Source organism: Leopardus geoffroyi, chromosome B1 (assembly GCF_018350155.1).
Source record: "Leopardus geoffroyi isolate Oge1 chromosome B1, O.geoffroyi_Oge1_pat1.0, whole genome shotgun sequence".
Lineage (NCBI taxonomy): Eukaryota > Metazoa > Chordata > Mammalia > Carnivora > Felidae > Leopardus > Leopardus geoffroyi.
In genome coordinates, this window is record NC_059327.1 from 34913929 (window position 1) to 34933812 (window position 19884).

At 44.0% G+C, this 19884-nt stretch overlaps 1 protein-coding gene across 4 annotated transcripts in view; it reads left to right on the top strand.

Annotated features, from left to right (window-relative positions):
• The window catches only part of PEBP4 (phosphatidylethanolamine binding protein 4), a 216335-nt gene that overhangs the window by 106263 nt on the left and 90188 nt on the right, over positions 1–19884 (top strand). For all 4 annotated transcript variants that reach the window (XM_045457285.1, XM_045457268.1, XM_045457274.1 and 1 more), the window contains one exon: positions 13360–13458. In XM_045457285.1, coding sequence (XP_045313241.1) covers positions 13360–13458 — 99 coding nt within the window. The remainder of the gene's footprint in view (positions 1–13359; positions 13459–19884) is intronic.

Genomic DNA, 19884 nt, shown 5'->3' on the forward strand with positions numbered 1-19884 from the left:
CTGGGGGTCGGAGGATAAACATGGCTGTGGTTTGAGACTACTGTGAAGGAGGTAAGAGTGACAGATCTTAGAGAGCTTAGGATCCAGCCATGAGGAAAACGAGCCATGGGGAAGAGAATGGCATTCACAGAAGGCATTTCAGTAAGGAAGAGGTGGCCCACCTTGTGATGTGCAGCTGAGAGGAACGCCAAGTATGATGAGGTTTGGAGAGTGCCCACTGCATTCGGTGACACTAGCAAGGGCTATAGCAGAAGCATCGGGGCAGAGTGGGTTAAAGAATATATGGGAAGTCCCAGGGATGAAAATACAGCACAGGGAATACAATAGTGCTGTATTAACTCTGTATGGTGACAAATGGTGACCGCACTTACTGTGGTAAGCACAAGTAACGTATAGAACTGTTGAATCACTTTGTTGTACACATGAAACTAATAGAGTGTTGTATGTCAACCATACTTCAATAATTTTTTTTTAGAAAGAGCAAGTGGGAAGTAAGGAAGAGGAGATGGTATGTGTTGACAACTCTTCCATGGGGTTTGCCTATGAAGTGGGGGAGGAGGTGAGCACAGGGAGATAGTCAATGTACTGGGAGCAGGGACAGTCACCAATGGTCAGGATGCCCTTTGAGGTCAAAGACTAGTCCTGATGGGCATAGTTGAAGAAGTAAGCTGAACAGAGAGGAGGTTGTGGCCAGAATTTGTGAATTTTGGAGATGGAGCAGCTTCGGATGATGAGTTTCAAAGTGTGACTGTTGATGGTTGAGACAGAGAAAGAGAAGATTGTCTGAGTTAGGGAGGTGCGGGAACCAGAGTGGCCACGGCCCTGGACGGATGTTCCACAGGTTTGCTGAAGTCACTGTGATGACAGCAGGATGTAGGGAAGAAAAGATCATGAGCAGGTACCAGTGTCTTTGATGAGTGAGGAGGAGCAACCATGAGCTCATAGGTGACAGCAAACAGGACAGAAAGAGAATGTATGGTTGAATGGCCTGAGCCACAAAGAAGGACGTGGCAACAGGGAGCAATGACACCTCCTGGTCTACTGACCCTGGGATTTGTGGGGCATAAGAGAACACACACCAGTACTTGAGAGTGCTAAGGTGAAGGGGCCCTCCAGGTGAGGTTCAGGCAAAGGCAAGGAAGTAGAGCAATTTATGGAGAGACAGAGGACAGAGGGGAGATGTGTGTTACTCAGTGGCATTTTTGCTGGGCAGAGTGGAAGTGTCTGAAGGTGGAGGAGGAGTGAGGACTGACGCTCAGGCAAAGAAGAAAAGAGTAGTTAGGGCATGATGGTGTGGTAGAAGACCAGTGGCTGGGAAAGAGGTCAGTGGGAGAGGCTTTGGCTGTTTTCAGGATGGGACGCAGGGGAGATTGGGGCTCAACAGTCTCTCTCAGCATGGGCAGTGAGGCAGGGGACAGAAGACTTGGCTCACTAGGCTTGGGGGCGTCAGTGTCAGTGGGTGCTTTCTGCTCACCTGGATTGTGGTGACCATCTGTAAGGCTGACCTTTCCCTGTTGGAAGAATCAGTGTCACCGGTGAGCTACAGTTAGTAGACAACCCTAAGTACAGATGGTAGCTGAGGGCAGAAACCAGAGGTTCAAGGATAAGGCATATCTAGCTCTGTCCCCTGTTCAGAGTAGAGTTCAAAGTCAATAGCCTCGTCTTCTCACTTTCCTTCCTTCTTTTCCACTCTCTCTACTGCTCCCATTTCCCCTAACCCCCAGTTGGGATACACCTATTAAAATCCTTCTGGAATAATAAGAAGAATTACAAAGGCACAAAGCTTTCTACAGACATTTCACCAAAGATATAGGAATAGTCAGTAAGGACATGAAAAGATGCTCAACATCACTGGTCATTGGGGGAAATGTAAATTAAAAACATGATGAGATGCCACTTTACACCTGCTAGAATGGCCACAATCTAAAAGACAGACAGTAACAAGTCTTGGTGAAGATGTGAAACCCTCAGACACTGCTGGTTGGGTTGCACAGCGGTGAGACCACTTTGGAAAACAGTTTGGTAGTTTTTAAAAATGTTAAACATAAATCTACCTTATGACCTAGCAATTCTGCAGATATTTTCCCAAGAGGATTGAAAACAAATACCTACACAAAGACTTGTAGCAAATGTCCATAGCAGCATGCTTCATAATAGCCAAAAAGTAGAAACAACCCAAATGTCCATCAACTGGAAACATGAGATGCATATCAACATCCATATGATGGAATACTATTTGGCAATAAAAAGGGATAAAGCACTGATACATGTGACAACATATTTGAACCTTAAAAACATTATGCTGAGTGAAAGAAGCCAGGCACAAAAGATTACATATCATATGATTCCATTTATATGAAATGTTCAGAAAAGGCAAAAAGGAGATTCTAGAGACAGAAAGTAGATTAGTGGTTGCCTAGAGCTGGTTGGAGAGAACAGGGAGTAACTGTAAATGGCACAAGGTTTCTTTTTGGGGTGATAAAAATGTTCTAAATTTAAATTGTGCCGATAGTTGCACAGCTCTGTTAATTTACTAGAAATTTTTGAAATGTATGCCTAAAAGGAGTGAAGTTTGTAGTATGGAAATTATACTTCAATAAAGCTGCTTTAAAAAATTTACCTGGACAAGGGCACCCAGGTGGCTCAGTCGGTTGAGCGTCCAACTTTGACTCAGGTCATGATCTCATGGTTCGTGAACTTGAGCCCCACATCAGGCTCACTGCTGTCAGCATGAAAGCTGCTTCGGATCCTCTGTCCCCACCTCTCTCTGCCCCTCCCCCGCTCGCATTCTCTCTCTTCCTCTCTCAAAAACAAATAAAACTTAAAAAAAAATTTTTTTACCTGGACAAGTACAGATCTAACTCTGCTTCTCTATTGGCACCATCACCTGGAGGCACCGTGATTTTTTTAACGTGACTTCCCACTCCTTGCTCACGTCCTGTGCCATGGAGCCCACGGCCCAGTCCATCAATTGCCCTTGACTTAAGTGCCCCCCACACATGGAATGAGGATTCCTGAGCTCTCCCTGCTGCAAAGGGACAAGGCCATTACCTCTCAGCCAGTGAGAGAGGGACTAGAGGCTGATATCTCCAAGATAGTACTCTATGATTACTATACATTTCACTTTGTTTTACAATTTTAGTTTATTTTTAGCAGGTTGTACAGTTGGCCCTTGAACAATGCAATCTTGAATTGTGCAGGTCTGCTAATCCACAGATGATTTTCAGTAAGTACAGTACAGGGCTGCACATGTATTTTCTCTCATGATTTTCTTCATCGCATTTTCTTTCTCTAGTTTCACATAAGAATACAGTATGTAATACATGTAACATACAAGATGTATGTTCACCAGCTGTTTACAGTAGTGGCAAGGCTTCTGGTCAACAGTGGGCTATTAAGTTGGGGGGCAGCGAGAAGTTATACATGGATTTTCAACTGCTCAGAAGTCACCCCAACCCCGTGTTGTTCAGAGGTCAACTGTATGTTCACGTGGATCAAAACCTGAAATAGTAGAACTGGCATGTATAAGAGACCTCCATCCCATCTCTATATCTCATCTGCCCCATTACCATCACCACTTGCGTCCTCTGTTAGTTTTTTGGTTTTTTTGTTTTGTTTTGTTTTGTTTTGTTTTTAAGTATCCTGAGCCTGGGTGGCTCAGTTCGTTGAGCATCCAACTCTTGATTTCAGCACAGGTCATGATCCTGGGGTCATGGGATCGAGCCCCACGTCAGGCTCCGCACTCAGCCTGTTTGGGATTCTCTCTCTTCCTCTCTTTTCTGCCCCTCTCCCTGCTTGTGCTCTCTCTCTCTCTAAAATTGAAAATAAATAAATAATAAAATAAAATATCCTTCCAGAGCTTGTTTATGCAAATACAAGCCACTGTAAAGAAATATCTTATTTTCTCTTTCTTCTGTAAAAACGAGCTCCTAGATACACTGCTCTGCAATCCTGCTTTTTTCACTTAATTTATCTTGGAGGGCTTTTCATATCAGATCTTAGAGAGCTTCATTGTTTTTAACAGCCATAAAGCATTCCATTGTGAGTATGTGCCAGTGTTTATTAACCAATCCCCAACTGATGGACACTTGAGTTATTTCCCACTTTTGCTATTACTATTCAGCTCTGTCGGAGCTGAAATGAATACTTTATATACAAGTTATTTCATAAATGTGCAGATATCTTTAGAGGGACAAAAATCATAGACATGGGATTGCTGAGCCTAAAGGTAGATTGCCCCCACTTTGCTTCCCCATAGCAATGCAGGAGGCTTCCCCACAGCCTCGCCAGCAGAGCATACTATCAAAGTCTGAGATTTGCAGAATGTTTGACAAGGATATTGATTCCATCTTGCTTTCTTCAAGTAGAACTGCTTTCTATTTTATTTTTTAATTTTATTCTGTTGTGGGAAGAACATGAGATCTACCCTTTTCCAGATTTTGAAGTGTACAATACAGCATTGTTAACTACAGGCACAGTGTTGTTCAGAGCAGATCTCTAGAACTTATTCATCTTGAGAACTCAAACTCTGTACCCACTGAACAGCTACTCCCCATTTCCCCCTCCCCTGACCCTGGCAACCACCGTTCTACTCTACATATATGAGTTTGACTATTTTAGATACCTCATATAAATTGAATCACACAGTATTTGTCCTTCTGTGACTGGCTTATTTCACTTAGCATAATGTCCTCATGGTTCATTCCTTTTGTTATAAATGACGGGAACTCCTTTTCTAAGGCTGAGTAATACTCCATTATATGTATAGACTATAATGTCTCTAGCCATTCATCCACCGATGGACATGTAGGGTTTTATTTACATCCTGGCTATTGTGAATAATGCTAGGACCAACATGGGAGTGCAGACATCTCTTTGAGGCCCTGATTTCAATTCTTTTGGATAAATACCAAAGCGGGACTGTTGGCTCATTTAAACAGGATTAGTTTCACATGATATCTAGACACCTCGGAATCCACTGAATGGATGTTAGAATCTGAAGGTGAGTAGACCATCTATTAGTCCCCTCCTTTTCTAGGAATAAGCCAGAGAGGAGAAAGACTTAGCTAAGATCCCAAGCCCACAGTGCAGCAAGCAGGTCTGCGTGACACCCCCAAAGAAGTACAAAACAGTTTCATCATAGGCAAGAAGACATGTGGCAAGTACAACAATCTCTGGAGACAAATCCATTGTTGAAAGTATTGACTGCACATTCTTCTCTTTAGGCCGCACCTAGAAGATGGACCACCACGGCCAGACGTTAAGGTCATGTGCCAAGAGACTGGTTCATCTCTGTCACCCCACCTTACACCAGCCTGTCGGCTCCAAGGACCGGCAGAGAACAAGTGAGGGCCAAGTCAGACTTCCAAGGAGTCTAGCTATGAACCACACTCTTGAATAGCCTGTTTCCCAGTTTATCTGCTGAACATCACCCCACCTCTTAAATATTTGCTAGGGAGCTTCTGTTGGCAATTGGGGTCTTTGATCAGCACGGGAGTTTTGACCTGCTACATTTCTGACCTGGGCCGGTTCACCCCTCCTTAGGCAACCTGGTGGTCCCCGCTCCCGGGAGGTCATCATATTGATTCCAAACTTAGTGCAGACACCCGGTCGGCATAGCGCACTACAGCCCAGCACTCCTGGGCTCAAGCGATCCTCCTGCCTCAGCCTCCTAAGTAGCCGGGACTACAAGCACACGCCACTGCTCAGGCACAATTGGGGTCTTTGAAAGGGCTGAAAACCAGCTCCCTGATTGCACTGAGAGAGAAGGTATAAGACCATCACCACAGAAGCCCTCTCTTCCCTGCTAAGTTTTAGAAGAGGTCTGCTATGGGGTTGCTTAACAGGGAGGGGATCTAGGGTAAAACCTCAGGATGTAACCACCTCCGACAGAACTGTGCAGCAGGCACTCACCCACAAAGACCAGTCTCCTGGCTCACCACTTAAAGAAGCAGACACCAACGGGGCGCCTGGGTGGCTCAGTCGGTTAAGCGTCCGACTTCAGCTCAGGTCACGATCTCGCGGTCCGTGAGTTCGAGCCCCGCGTCGGGCTCTGGGCTGATAGCTCAGCGCCTGGAGCCTGTTTCTGATTCTGTGTCTCCCTCTCTCTCTGCCCCTCCCCCGTTCATGCTCTGTCTCTCTCTGTCTCAAAAATAAATAAAACGTTAAATAAAAAAAAAAAAAAAAAGCAGACACCAGTGTGGGAGAGCTTCAGGTGGGGGTCTGGAGGGGCAGTGACGAGCCGAGGGGGGAGGGAAGGAAAAGTAGCCTGCCATGGAAAAGAATTCCTCTGGGCATTGTTTGACCAGAAGAAAAATAGGGTTTAATGATGAGAAAATCATTTTAGATGATATCATTCACACTATTCTGCAGCTTATTTCACCTTCTAGTATATTTTAGATATTTTTCCATATTAAAAAATCATTTTTTCTATGTGTAAAAACAATGCATTTTATTGCACAAATTGGAAAATGCAGAAAAATACAAAGAAGAATATAGTTCATAATTATCCCATCACTTAGAGATAGCCAACGTTTTGGTTCTGATTTTTCTGGTCCTCTTTCCATGGAGGGGTATATATAGTTTTCCATGGAGGGGTATGATACAGTTTTTGGTTAACAAAGACAATGAAATCATATTTTACATAAGATTTTGTAACATACCCATTGTTTCCACATACTCTGGGAATAAATATAAAAAGTATATATGTCCATTTTGTAGGCAAAATAGGATTTTAAAATAATTTGCATATCTTTGATTACTGATGAAATTGAATATTCATGTTTGTTGATCATTTGTGTTTCTTATTTTATGAATTGCCTATTCCTGTTGCTTATGTATACCTCTATTGGGTTCTTATTCTCTTTCTTATTGATTTAAAAAGTACTTTACATATTAAGGATATTAATCCTTTATCATAGATCTTGTAAATATTTTCTACTAGCATTGTCTTTGAATTTTATTTTGCTTCCTTTTTTTTGTCATATAAAAGTTTCAAAATTATATCTAGTTAAATATATCAATCTTTTCCTTCATGCCATTTACTGTTAACAGTTTGGTGTGTACTTTTCCAGACATTTTCTATGCATATGCAAATATATCTATAAATATATATATAGTTAGATATATAAAGTTTTCCTGCACATTTTAGATGATATCATTCACACTATTCTGCAGCTTATTTCACTTACTAGTATATTTTAGATATTTTTCCATATTAAAATATAAGGATCTAATTCCAACAGAGTATTCCATTATATGAATTTAGTAAATTTCATTAAATCGGTTTTTAAAGATTTTTTTTTCACTTTCACATTTAAATCTGAAAATTTTTTGGCATATGAGAGAAATAGAGACTGAAGTTTATTCTACATGGTGACCCAGTTGTCCCAGCAGCACTTATAAAATAATCTATCCTTTCTCCACTTGTTTGATAATTTTATCATATATTAAATATCATATCTTTCGTTAAAGCTTGATCACCTATTAAATACACATATATTAAAGACATGGATTTCTGTCTAGATTTTCTACTTTGCTTCCACTGCTTGTTTGTTCCTAAGCAACACCACATTGTTTGAATTATTGTAGCTTTATAATATATTTTAATATCTAAAAAATCAATACCACTTCCCTGTTTTTCAATATTGCTTTGGCTAATTTTTTTCTTTTTCTGAACTTTAGAATTATTCCATGAAGTTCCCAAAACATCTCTTTAGGATTTTGATTAGAATTGTATTAAATTAGGTAATTAATTGAAGGATATTAACACATTGGCAAATGATTATTCCTTTTCTTTCTTTTTCATTTTTTTTGAGATGGTGGGGGAGGGAGTGTGCAGCACATATGCAGGAGGCGGAGGGACAGAAGGAGAGGGAGAGAGAGAATCCCAGGCAGGCTCCATGCCCAGCACAGAGCCCAATGTGGGGCTAGATCGCACGACCATGAGATCATGATCTGAGCTGAAATCAAGAATCAGAGAATCAAGGGGCGTCTGGGTGGCGCAGTCGGTTAAGCGTCCGACTTCAGCCAGGTCACGATCTCGCGGTCCGTGAGTTCGAGCCCCGCGTCGGGCTCTGGGCTGATGGCTCGGAGCCTGGAGCCTGTTTCCGATTCTGTGTCTCCCTCTCTCTCTGCCCCTCCCCCGTTCATGCTCTGTCTCTCTCTGTCCCAAAAATAAATAAACGTTGAAAAAAAAAATTAAAAAAAAAAAAAAAATCAGAGAATCAAGAGTCAGGTGCCCAACCAATTGAGCCACCCGTGCGCCCCCTGCAAATGATTATTTTAATTTGAAACCATAGCATGTCCCCATATCTATTCAAGTTTTCTTTTTATGCTTATCAGTAGTGTTTTGGTTTCTTTGTCTAAGTCGTGGATTTTTCATCAGGTTTATTGCTAGATATTTTATAGTTTTTATTACAATTGTAAAATGGCATTTTAAAAGTATATTTTCTGACTGTTACTAATAAGTACTGATTTTGTGTGCATGTCATAAAAACTCATTACTGAATATCAGTCTAGTTGTTTCCAACTGATTCTTTTGGATTTCTCATGTAAGCAGTCATGTCACTTGCAAAATAATAATAATAATAATAATAATAATAATAATAATAATAGTAATTAAAAGACAAAGAGCAGGGGCACCTGGGGTGGCTCTGTTGGTTAAGCGTCCGACTTCAGCTTAGGTCATGATCTCACAGTCCATGAGTTTGAGCCCCGCGTCGGGCTTTGTGCTGACAGCTCAGAGCCTGGAGCCTGCTTCAGATTCTGTATCTCCCTCTCTCTTTGCCCCTCCCCTGCTCATGCTCTGTCTCTCTCTGTCTCAAAAATAAATAAAAACATTAAAAAAATTTTAATAATAATTTTTAAAAAGACAGAGGATAGATGTTATTTCTTTTACAGTATTTACACTTTGTTTCTTTTTATTTTCTTATTGCTTTGGCTCCCTATTCTTAGGAGTATCAGTTGTACAGTTTTTCCTTCTGGAATTCCATTGGAATCACACACACACACACACACACACACACACACACACACAGGCTCTTTGGGATATGATCCTACTTTGCCCCTAATTTTTTCATCTGATTATCCTTTCTTCTGAGTTCTTAGAATTTCCTTGGACTCTATCTTCAAATTCTCTCATTTAATTTTCTATAGCATCTAATATGTGGTTCAGTGACTCTTTAGGATTTTAACACTCAACCGTGTTTTTATCTCTAACCTACTCTGGCAAGTTGCCGGATCCCCCAATTGTTGCAGCACACACTGCTTGTGGTCCTCTCCCTGGATGGTTGTGTTTTATTGATCCCACCCCACTCCTTCTTCAACAGCCCCACCCCTCGGGGTCCCCAGTTCCACCCTACCCATTCTTCTATTCTCACTGTACCTGTTCTCCCTGACAGGCTCATCTGTCCTCACGCCCACTACTCACATGCTTAGTCGTGAGAGAGCTCCTACCTCAGAGCTCCATGTCAGAGATGTCTCTGCCTGCATGTTTTAACACCAAACTCACTGTCTCCCAAATTTGTTACTCCTAATATTCACGGCACCATGGTCAGCTAGTTGCCCACGATAGAATGTGAGGGTCATCCTGAACATCTCTCTCTCCTCTATCTGCCCTATCCAGTCACTTCACACTGTTGATGGGACAACACAAATGCCTCTTTCTGTCTTTATCACTACCACTCACATTTTTTAAGCTCTTGCAGTCTCTCTTCAGGGTATCCCAGTTGTCTTTTTTTTCTCTCTCTTTTAGTTTTTTACTCAGTGTTACCATGCGCCTTCCCAAAGCACACATTTAATCATGTCAGTCATCGATTCAGTTTCGGTGGGTCCTATTGCAAAACAAATTCTAAACAACTTAGGACATGTAAGACTGTTTATTATCTTGTCCCAGTAACCTTTCAGCTTTTTCACCTGCCATTCCTTTCCAGATGTCTTATGTCCCAGCACACCAAGATTCTTGCCATTCCCCAAACATCCTCATGCCTTTGCACAGACCCTTCCCTTTGTCTACAGAGTTGTTTTCCTGACGCTTTACCTGCTTATTCTTCAAGATCAAGTTCAAAAGACAACTCGGTGTGCCTGGGTGGCTCAGTCGGTTAAGCATCTGACTCTTGATTTTGGCTCAGGTCATGATCTCAGGGTTTGTGAGTTCAAGCCCCACATCAGCCTCCATGCTTGTTGTGCAGAGCCTGCTGGGGATTCTCTCTCTGCCTCTCTGCCTCTCTCCCTGTCTCTCTAAGTAAATAAATAAATAAATAAAAACTTCTTTAAAAAGACAACTCTGTGAAGGCTGCCTGGACTCCTGAGGTAGAGAGGTTTAGGCTCCCTCCTCTGTACTCCCTTAGTAATTGGTAAATGTTTCTCTACTCAAGCATTCGCATGTTGTTCTACAGCTATGTCTGTGTCTGTCTCTCCCTTCAGATCAAGAGGAGCCCCAGCTCTTCTCTTTGTACTTTACTCACATCTTATTCTCCCACTCCCTTCTCATCCAGACTACTGAGCAGTCCGAGTCCCTATCAAGTGAAACCCACCTACCACTTATTTCTCAACTGCACTTTATCAGTTAAAAGCACACAGATGTGGAATGCAATATTACCTAGTAACCTTATGACCAACCTATGGTATAGTCAGTTTCTCACTTTCCAAAATGACTATTTCACACCTTCTTCTTTGTCCCCAAACCTCCTATAATCCCTATTCCCCTGATGACCTTGCCTCTAATTCACTGAGAAAATAGAAGTAATCAGAAGACAATTTCCCCATTCCTAACCATCACATTTTCCAGTTCCCTTGCATCTGAACCTGTGTCCTCTGTGTCTACCAGAGGCCGGTCCCTCCACTTTTGCTCTGGATCCTGTCTCCACCCACCTTTCCAGAGTCTTGGCTTGTGCAGTGATCCCCTTTTTCCTCTGTCATCTAGATCTCCCTTATCTTCTGGATCATTTCCACTGGCCTGCTGACATGCTTGACTATCATCTATCTCCTAAAAAAATAAAAACAATTAAAAAAAATTTCTTGGCTCTTCCTTCCCATCTAGTAATAGCCACTCCATGTCTCAGCTGACCTTCACACTAAAATTATCATCCCGTCTCATCTCCACCTATTCCAGTCAAACCTCAGTCCTTTCTACCTCACTGAAACTGGTCTTGCCAAGTTAACACTGTTCCCAAGTTGTCCAATCACATTGTCACATCCGTGTCTTCATCTTGCCATACCTTTCAGCATCATTAAACACAGTTCATCACCTCCTCCTTTGGGAAACACTTTCTGGCTCGGCTTTCATGATCCCTACTCTTCAGGTGTGCCCCCCCACCCCGGATTCAGTCTCCTTTGTCAGATTTTCTTCTTTTCTAAACATTAGCTGTTCTAGAATCTGGTCCAGAGACTTCTTTTCTGCCCCATGTCTAACCTACCCATGAAGAATCTCATTATTTTATGGGTTTAGGACTGTCTATATGTCAGTGACTCCAAAACTTATATGTCTACTCCTCATCTCTCCTCTAGACTCCAGACTCTGACTTATATACTTGATTATCTTTTCAGAAGTAATTCCAACTTAATATGTCTAAAACAGAAATCTCAATACCCCCCTTCAAACAATCTCATTGCCAAGTCTTTTATGTCACTAAATGGCACCATTCACCCAGTTGCTCAAGCCAGAAACTCATGAAACACCCTCAGATTCTCTTTCCCCACCCTCTACTGCCCCACTGTCCCATCCATCCACAGATTTTATCGATTCTCCCTAAAAATACTTCCCCAATCCATCTACTTGTTTCTAGCTCTATTGCTACCATTCTAGTCCAATATACCACCATCCTTCACTAAGACATCAGCCTCCCGTCTGGCCTCCTGGCTTCATCTGTTACCTCCTGCTCGCCATTCATTCTTCATCCAGCCACCAAAAAATCTTTGAAAAACATAAATCAGGGGCACCTGGGTGTCTCAGTCAAGTGTCTGACTTCAGCTCAGGTCATGATCTTGGAGAGCTTGTTGAGTTTGAGCCCCACATCTGGCTCTGTGCGGACAGCTCAGAGCTTAGAGCATGCTTTGGATTCTGTGTCTCCCTCTCTCTCTCTCTCTCTCTCTGTCCCTCCCTGGCTCATGCTCTATCTCTCTCTCTCTCTCAAAAATAAATAAACATTAAAAAATTTAAAAAAAAAACCATAAATCAGAGCGTATCACTCTCCTGGTTAAAACCCTCCATTGGTTCTGCATTGCACTTAGAATAAAACCCTCCTCCTCACCCTACCAAGGTCTACCAAGCCTTCTGTGGGCTCTCAACCACCTTTCCAAACCTGCCGTGTCCATTCTCTCCATTGCTTGCTCCTAACCACATGATATTTTTTTAATGTTTATTTATTTTTGAGAGACAGAGACAGAGCACGAGTCGGGGAGGGGCAGAGAGAGGGGGGACACAGATTCTGAAGCAGGCTCCAGGCTCTGAGCTGTCAGCACAGAAGCCAATGCGGGGCTCAAACTCACAGACCGTGAGATCATGACCTGAGCCAAAGTCAGAAGCTCAACCCACTGAGCCACCAAGGTGCCTCCCACATGGTATCCTTTCTGTTCCTCGAATGCTTGCTTTTTCCCATCTGAAGGCCTTTGTAGCAGCTATTTGCCCTTCTTGGAACGCTTGCTCCCTCTCATCCCACTCTATTTTGTTTTAATCATAGTACTGATCACAATTGGGCATTTCCTTGTGGTTTTGGTTTGTTTGTTTTTTGAGTTAAAAAAAAAAAAATCTGTGTCTCTTACCGAGAATAAAAGCTTCCTGAAAGCATGGCTCACACTGTCTTGTTCTCTGTTGGATGCCTAGCCTGTAGAACAATTTCCGGCACATAGTAGGTGTTCAGAAAATGCTTTTTGAAGGGATGAGTGAATCCTAGTATTCCTTGCAATTGATACAATTCCTGACACAGACTAAGTTCTCCTGTGTTTGCTGAATTAATAGATAAGTTCCTCCAGCTATACTGTGAACCCCTCCCCCACTCGTGCTCTGTCTCTGTCTCTCTAAAAATAAATAAACATTAATTTTTTTTTAAATTTCTGCTTCCATCACAGCACCTAGCATGATGCTAGGGACTTCTGGATGCTTAGTAACTATGCTTGTTTGATTTATTCTTCTTCATAAAGGGAAAGCCAAGCTTTTCAACTATCTACTTAATAGACTTCATTTGTCTGAGAGTAAACACGTGACATAAGAGGAATGGCACAAGAATGGGGATGGACTGGGTAGGGGTTGGTCAGCCCCTCTTGGCTGGAATAGAGATAAAAGGAGAGTGTGCACCTTGCAGCTTTCCTATCAGAATTCTAGTCATGGTGCTACATTTCTTTGTGATGAATCTGTTCCAGGGTGCAACCTACATCCTGGTGATGGTGGATCCAGATGCCCCTAGCAGGTCTTCCCCCAAAGCTCAATTTTGGAGACATTGGCTGGTAACAGATATCAAGGTAAGCAGGCCAGAAGGCGCTTTCTGATTCACTTGGGCTTATAGCTGGAAGATTACCGTTCTGGGCAGTTTTCAGCTCTCATACAGGAGGGCTGGGGACTCAGGTTGCCCCCTACACTCAGCTGTCACAGCCCCTTCCAGGTTTTCTAACACTTTTGAAAAAGGTCCAGGATCAGTGGTGCACAGGTAAACCGGGTGGGGAGAGCCCTAACTTGTAGTGTTTGCTGATTTCTATAGTGTGAATACTTCCACCATGGCCAATTTCAAGTTACTGATGATTTAACGGTTAACTTAGATTTTCTGAAAATTTAACAGTGGCTCCAGCGCACCACCACGAGGGGCCTGGATTCGGAGGCACAGGGGTGACTGTGTGGTCCGGATGGCAGAGCCGGTAGGGAGAGTCCTGCAGGGGGTCCTCCTGATGGGCTGAGGGGCAGTCTCCTTTTCTTTGTACAGAAACAAGTGGCCTCCCTTCATCTGTGTCCCTTGGCCATCACATAATTGTGAAGGAGTCTGGCTCATCCTTTCTGGAGTAGGTCTGAGGAACACAGATCTGGAGGGTTGGTAACGGGCATTATGTAGGGCGGGGGGGAGGCTGTATTCCCAAACAAGTTTTGGAGACCCCAGGCTACACTGTATTAATCACATTCCTCACTGACGGGTTTTTTAGTGCTTTTAATATTCTAATGTGCACTATATAATCTGCATTTATTTTCCAGCCTCATTTGCCTAGTGAATCTTTTGTTCATGAGCGCCTGGCCGCACACTTTGGGAAAATCCATGCTAGCTTCAGCCGTTCATGCATCTGTGCCTAGAGAGTTCACAGATGGCCTTTGCATAGTCATCAAGCCGTAAGATAGTGGGAACCCGGGGCACCTGGGTGGCTCAGTCCGTTAAGCATCCAACTCTTGGTTTCAGCTCAGGTCATGATCTCGCAGTTTGTGAGTTCGAGCCCTGTGTTGGGCTCTGTGCTGACTGCACGGAGTCTGCTTGCAAGTCTCTCTCTCTCTCTCTCTCTCTCTCTCTCTCTCTCTCTGTCTCTCTCTCTGTCTCCCTCTCTGCCCCTCCTTCTCTTCCTCTCTCTGTCTCTCTCTCTCAAAATAAATAAAAATAAACTTAACCAAAAAAAGATAGTGGGAACCCAGAACTAAAAGACTTAAGTCTGGATCTAGGTTTGACAGGTTCCCAAATCCATCATCTCTATTAAGTCACTCGGAGTCCCTCCGGGTATTTCCTCTTTGTCTGTAAGATGGGAACCATGTTACCTCCTCTATACGGTTGTTGCAAGAATCCAATGAGAGAGCATACTGAGAGCACTTTGGAAAACAGAGAGCACCACAAATGTAAGGAGTTTGTGTTTTTCCTTCCCCCACTGTGGGTCAGAGGAAGGGGTATTGGTGTGAACTATCCATTGATTCTCCTGAGCAAGGCAGGGACTCTCACAGTCCCTAGAGTCGGGGGCTGGTGGGAGAAGCTATCCTGTCAACCAACCCCTGCCCAGTGACCACGGGCCCTTCACGGGGTGCTTAGGTAGACAGCCCATCCTCAGAGGCAGTCCTGGCTACACACAGCCTTGAAGAAGCCCCCTCCAGGGAGGCCTCCAGCAGGCTTTTTGGACAGTGCCTGAGCCAGGCTCCTGAGGGAAAGCAGGAACATTGCTTCAACACACTTCCCCTGGCCAACCACCCGTCAGCCTGGTAAAGAGCCTTGGAAACACCATAAACATGCAAAGGGGCAGAGCTGGGGGATTTTCATGCCATCAAGGCTGGGAGAGAAGCTGAAGGCACAAAAGGGAAAAATACTGGATCCTGCCCCAATCTAGAGCATTGCCAGTTTCTATACTTGGGATTCCCAGGCAGTCATAAGGGGGAGAAACTCTCAAGAAAAGAGTACTGCTCCAGACATGACACGTGTAGTGCAGCTCTTCACACACCGGGCTGTCCATAAGAGGGTTCTACTGGGCAGTTCTGAGGCAGATTTCAGAAACCGTGGTGGATGGGATAATTTCAGCATTGAGGGCACCTTGGGGCCATAAGACTGCCTCTCTTCCAAGCCTGAAGCCCCCCGCCCCACCCACTGCCCTCACCTCAGTATGCACTCAGGACAGTTCTCTCACAGAAGCTTTGCAGGGCAGACGTGGGTTCTCAGCAGCCCAGCTGAGAAGCAGAGCAGGTGGCAGGTGGCAGGTGGCAGCTGTCCGGCAAGACCGCTAAGCTGCAGAGCTTATCAGGGCCACCTGCCCGGGTGTGGCCCCCAGCCTTCCCGCTTAGACCGGAGGAGGCTTGGGTTTCAGGCACATTTTCACCCACTTTCCCTGATCCAAGTGTCCAGCAGGAAGCAGCAGCTCTTGTCAGCTGTATCCACTCAGCCTGCCCACCAGCCCCCAGATTCCTTTAGCTGCATGGCCAGTATGAAAACCAGGCTCACTTAGGTCTCAGGCTGTGGCCCTTGGCCAAAAAAAGGGAAGGCTCTAATCAAACCCAGAAGCACTTCCTTTGTGTTGGCGTTAGCTGAGGCTGAGTAGGTCTCAGACATTACAGCATGTTCAAATCCACTGGTGAATGTGTTAAAATGCAGATTCCCAGGCACCACTTCCGTCAGTCTGGAGAGAATGAGGCATACAAGTTTAACAGGTCTCCAGAAGGAATTTAGCCAATCTAAGGAAGACCACAGAGTTCAGTCTGAATGCTTTGGTCATTGTTATCACCCATCTGGGAGCAATTTTCAAGTGACAATCATTTTCAACCCTTCCTTTTGATCCCCACGATCAGGGCATGTGAACTAGGCATTATCCCCATTTTATAGGTGGGAAAGCAAAGCCTGGAGAGGTTGGATGATGCAGTCTCTCAGCTAGGTGGGTCTTCATTCCAAGGCCCCCAACTCCAAACTGCACACCCTTCTGGCCATACCACATGGTCTGGTTCACACTACATCTCTCCCATCAGCTCCATGGTGGCAAGAGGCATGCCACCTTGCCCTCTCTGTAAGATGGCAAACGTAATCTCTGTGGTTCTCCTACCATTCCAGGGCTCTCCTTCTGGTTCCCTCTTATGGACAGATGCTTCCAGGGAACCTCCCCAAAGACTGCTATCTTGGGAAATCAAATACACCTGGCTAACATTCAAACCCTTCAGGAATTCTCATCCTTAATATGTTGGGCTAAACGTAAACCCAGTGGGGTGCCTGGGTGGCTCGGTCGGTTGAGCACCCAACTCTTAATTTCAGTTCAGGTCATGATCTCACGGTTCGTGGGATCAAGCCCCATGTCAGGCTCTGCACTGAGCTTGGAGCTTGCTTGGGATTCTCTCTCTCTCTCTCTCTCTCTCTCTCTCTCTCTCTCTGCCTCTCTCTTTCTCTCTATTCTCTTTCTCTCTGTCCCCTCTCCCCTGCTCATGCTCTCTAAAATAAAAAACTAAAAAGTGAGTCCTATATATTATCATTACCCTCAGCAGTAAGTGGCCTCAACAATAAGGCACACCATAAAGTCACTACAGACATAAAGTGATGATGGTCCTGTGATTCACAGTGACCACAGAGGTGGAACCCAGGCTGGCCTTGATATTAGGAACACAAACCTAACTGCGTGGTGGGTGGGCCATGGCCATGGGAGCCCCTCAGTAAGGACAGTTTGCGGGCCATCTATCCAGGGGAAACAGAAATAATTTCTCAGGAATACAGGAAGCATCTGCAGCTCCCTGCCCTAAAGAGAGGCTGGCAAGTGTCTACTATAGGGTGGGATAAAGCTCTAGACCCCTGGACAACTTGTACAAAAACCAGAGAGAAGTCCATCAGGAGGAAGCAGGCATTCATGTTACCCTTTGTTCACTTAATTCAACAAATATGGGTTGGCCATTGTTTGCAATTATAAAGGCAAGGACTCTGGAGCCAGGCCACTGGGCTCCAATCTGACAGTATAGCTATGTGATCTTGGGGGGCAGGGTACTCAACCTGTCTTTCAATATGCTCACTTTAAAAGTGGGGATACCAATAGCCCCTGCCTCCTCACCCTGTTGTTATGGAGTTCAGATGAGTTGTTTTAAGTAAAGAGCTTAGAACAGTACCCAGAACACATAGCGAGCTGTATGTATCGTTGGTGGCTGTGATGTTACCCTTACTGCTCCTAAGTCAGGCACCAACACTGGCACTGGGGTTAGAGATGCAAACACAGCAGGGAAAGTCTCCGCCTTCTATGGGTTTCTACTCTAGTGAAGCAGAGGAAGGAGGCTGAGGCACAGGGGCTCCTCCTCAGGGAGGAACTAGCCACAGCCACGGGTTCCTATCAGCTTGGAGACAGGACTGAACGTCAGACCTCCAACCTGGCCCGACCAGGACAGGCAGGGACTGCTGCAAGCAGCATGCCGTCCTTCTCCGCCCCCTCTTTGAAAAATCTCTCATTGAACAAAAGATTTCCAACAGAGCATTGACACACAACGTTTCTCTCCCTGCCATGTCCTCAGCTTTTCCTTTAAGATGTTCTTGAGTTCTGATTCAATCGAACTAATAGTCTTCATGCTAAAGCCTAATTAAGATATCAATTAATTTGCATCATTCATTTCAGAAGAAAAGCTTATTGGTTCATCTTCTGTTTGTCTCTGAAATTAGTGCTCAGGGCTTTTCATGCAGATATTTTCATTAGACTTTTTATTGTTAATGGGAATATTGAACACAGGAAGATGGTATATTAATACCTTCCACAAAGAATATCATGATTGGTGACAAAGAACACTAAGAACAATTAAGGAGACAAGAGTGCCTTTTTTCTTCCAAAAAAGAAAATCTTCCTAGAAACCGTCAATGATTCTAAAATTCTCCCTGAATCTCTTTTTTGTTTCAAGAAAGAAAGCGAAACGGCAAGTTCATGTTTCCCTTTCATTCAGTGCCCTCAACCTTTGGCAGCTGTAAGCACAACCAATTCTGGATAGAATTAAAAGGACTTCTAAGGGTCCATTATTCTGTCTACTTTTCTGTAAGGTTGAATTTTTCCATAATGAGAGCTTGTTTCCTAAAGGACCTCTAAGTGTGTTAGGTGAATAAGATACATGGGAAACCAAGTAAAGCGGGCAAATATCTTAGCCTCTTGCCTTCCAGTTATGCGGTTAGCACAGGCCAGGACACCTCTGCTTGAATCGTCGACCCCACTACTGAGTGATCTCAGGCAACTTACTTGACCTCTCTGAGACTGCAGCTTCTTGTTTGTATAACTGACATAAATCATTAGGCTTCAGGGTTGAGATAGGAAGAGGAAATTACATATGCAAAGAGGGGAAGCCTCCCTAGAGAGAGGCACTACAGAAAATGGCAAATTTATCCTGCTCCTAACCAACTGAGCAGCAGATCCTGTAGAAATTTGAATATACTCTGTGTGTGTGCGTGTGTGTGTGTGTATGCGTGTAGTATCAGAATATTACATATATATATACATATATGTAGTATTCTGATATTATATAGATTCCAATTCCAAATAGATATACTCTGAAGCAAGCTAATGATAATACATGGAAGAAGAATAAGCAATCTTGATCAGAACCACAAGTTCTGATGAAGAGATCAAACCAAGGAAATGGAATTAATTAGTTACTTTCTTTAGACCTATATTTTCAGTTTTGCAATGATATTTGTGCACTTGTCCATGCGTGCTTTGCCCTGTATTGTGAGGGTCCATTAATTTAAGTAATAAACACCTACAAGGCATGGCTTATGCTCTCTAAAGATCTATGGGCCATAAAGAACATTTGGTGATGGGGACAATACAGGGGGCCCTGGTTATAAAGAACATGGCCACCCTGAAGGGGCAGGGAAAGAGCCTGTACTTCTGGGTCAGATGAACCAGTGGAGCCTCCAGACTCTTCCACGTCCAGATGGAAATTCCTGAGCCTCAGTTTCTTCATCATTAAAATGGGAATGATAATAATATCTCTCTCCCAGTGTTGAAGAAGATCAAAACTCCTGAAACTGAACAGAATAGTAGGACCTTGATAAATGTAATTCTCTCCCCTATGACCCCCAACTTGGAGATCTGACCATAGCAGTCACTTATAATTGAGCAATTTCCCTTAGGCTCTTGGACTCGTCCTTGCAAAGTAAGAATTCTAGACAATGACACAGACCTTATGGTAAAAACAGCTCATCTTTTTGCCTTTGAAGACTGCAGGTGGGTTCAGGCCAGCTTGGAGGACTTGACCTGACCAAGATTTGCTTAGATGGAGGTAGCAGTAGTTGGAGCAGTGGGGGTCAGTCCCATTATTCAGTCTCTGGGAACTGTCCTGTGTACCCCACCCCCACCAGACCACAGCCAGGGCAGGGGACTGGGCTACAAGTGACAGTCAGGCCTACAGTGTGCTTCCTGCCCCGTCAAGACTGCACTTTTTCCTCGACACCTTCCATTTTTATTTTTCACACAAGCCAGCACCCTTCGGCATTTCCTTAT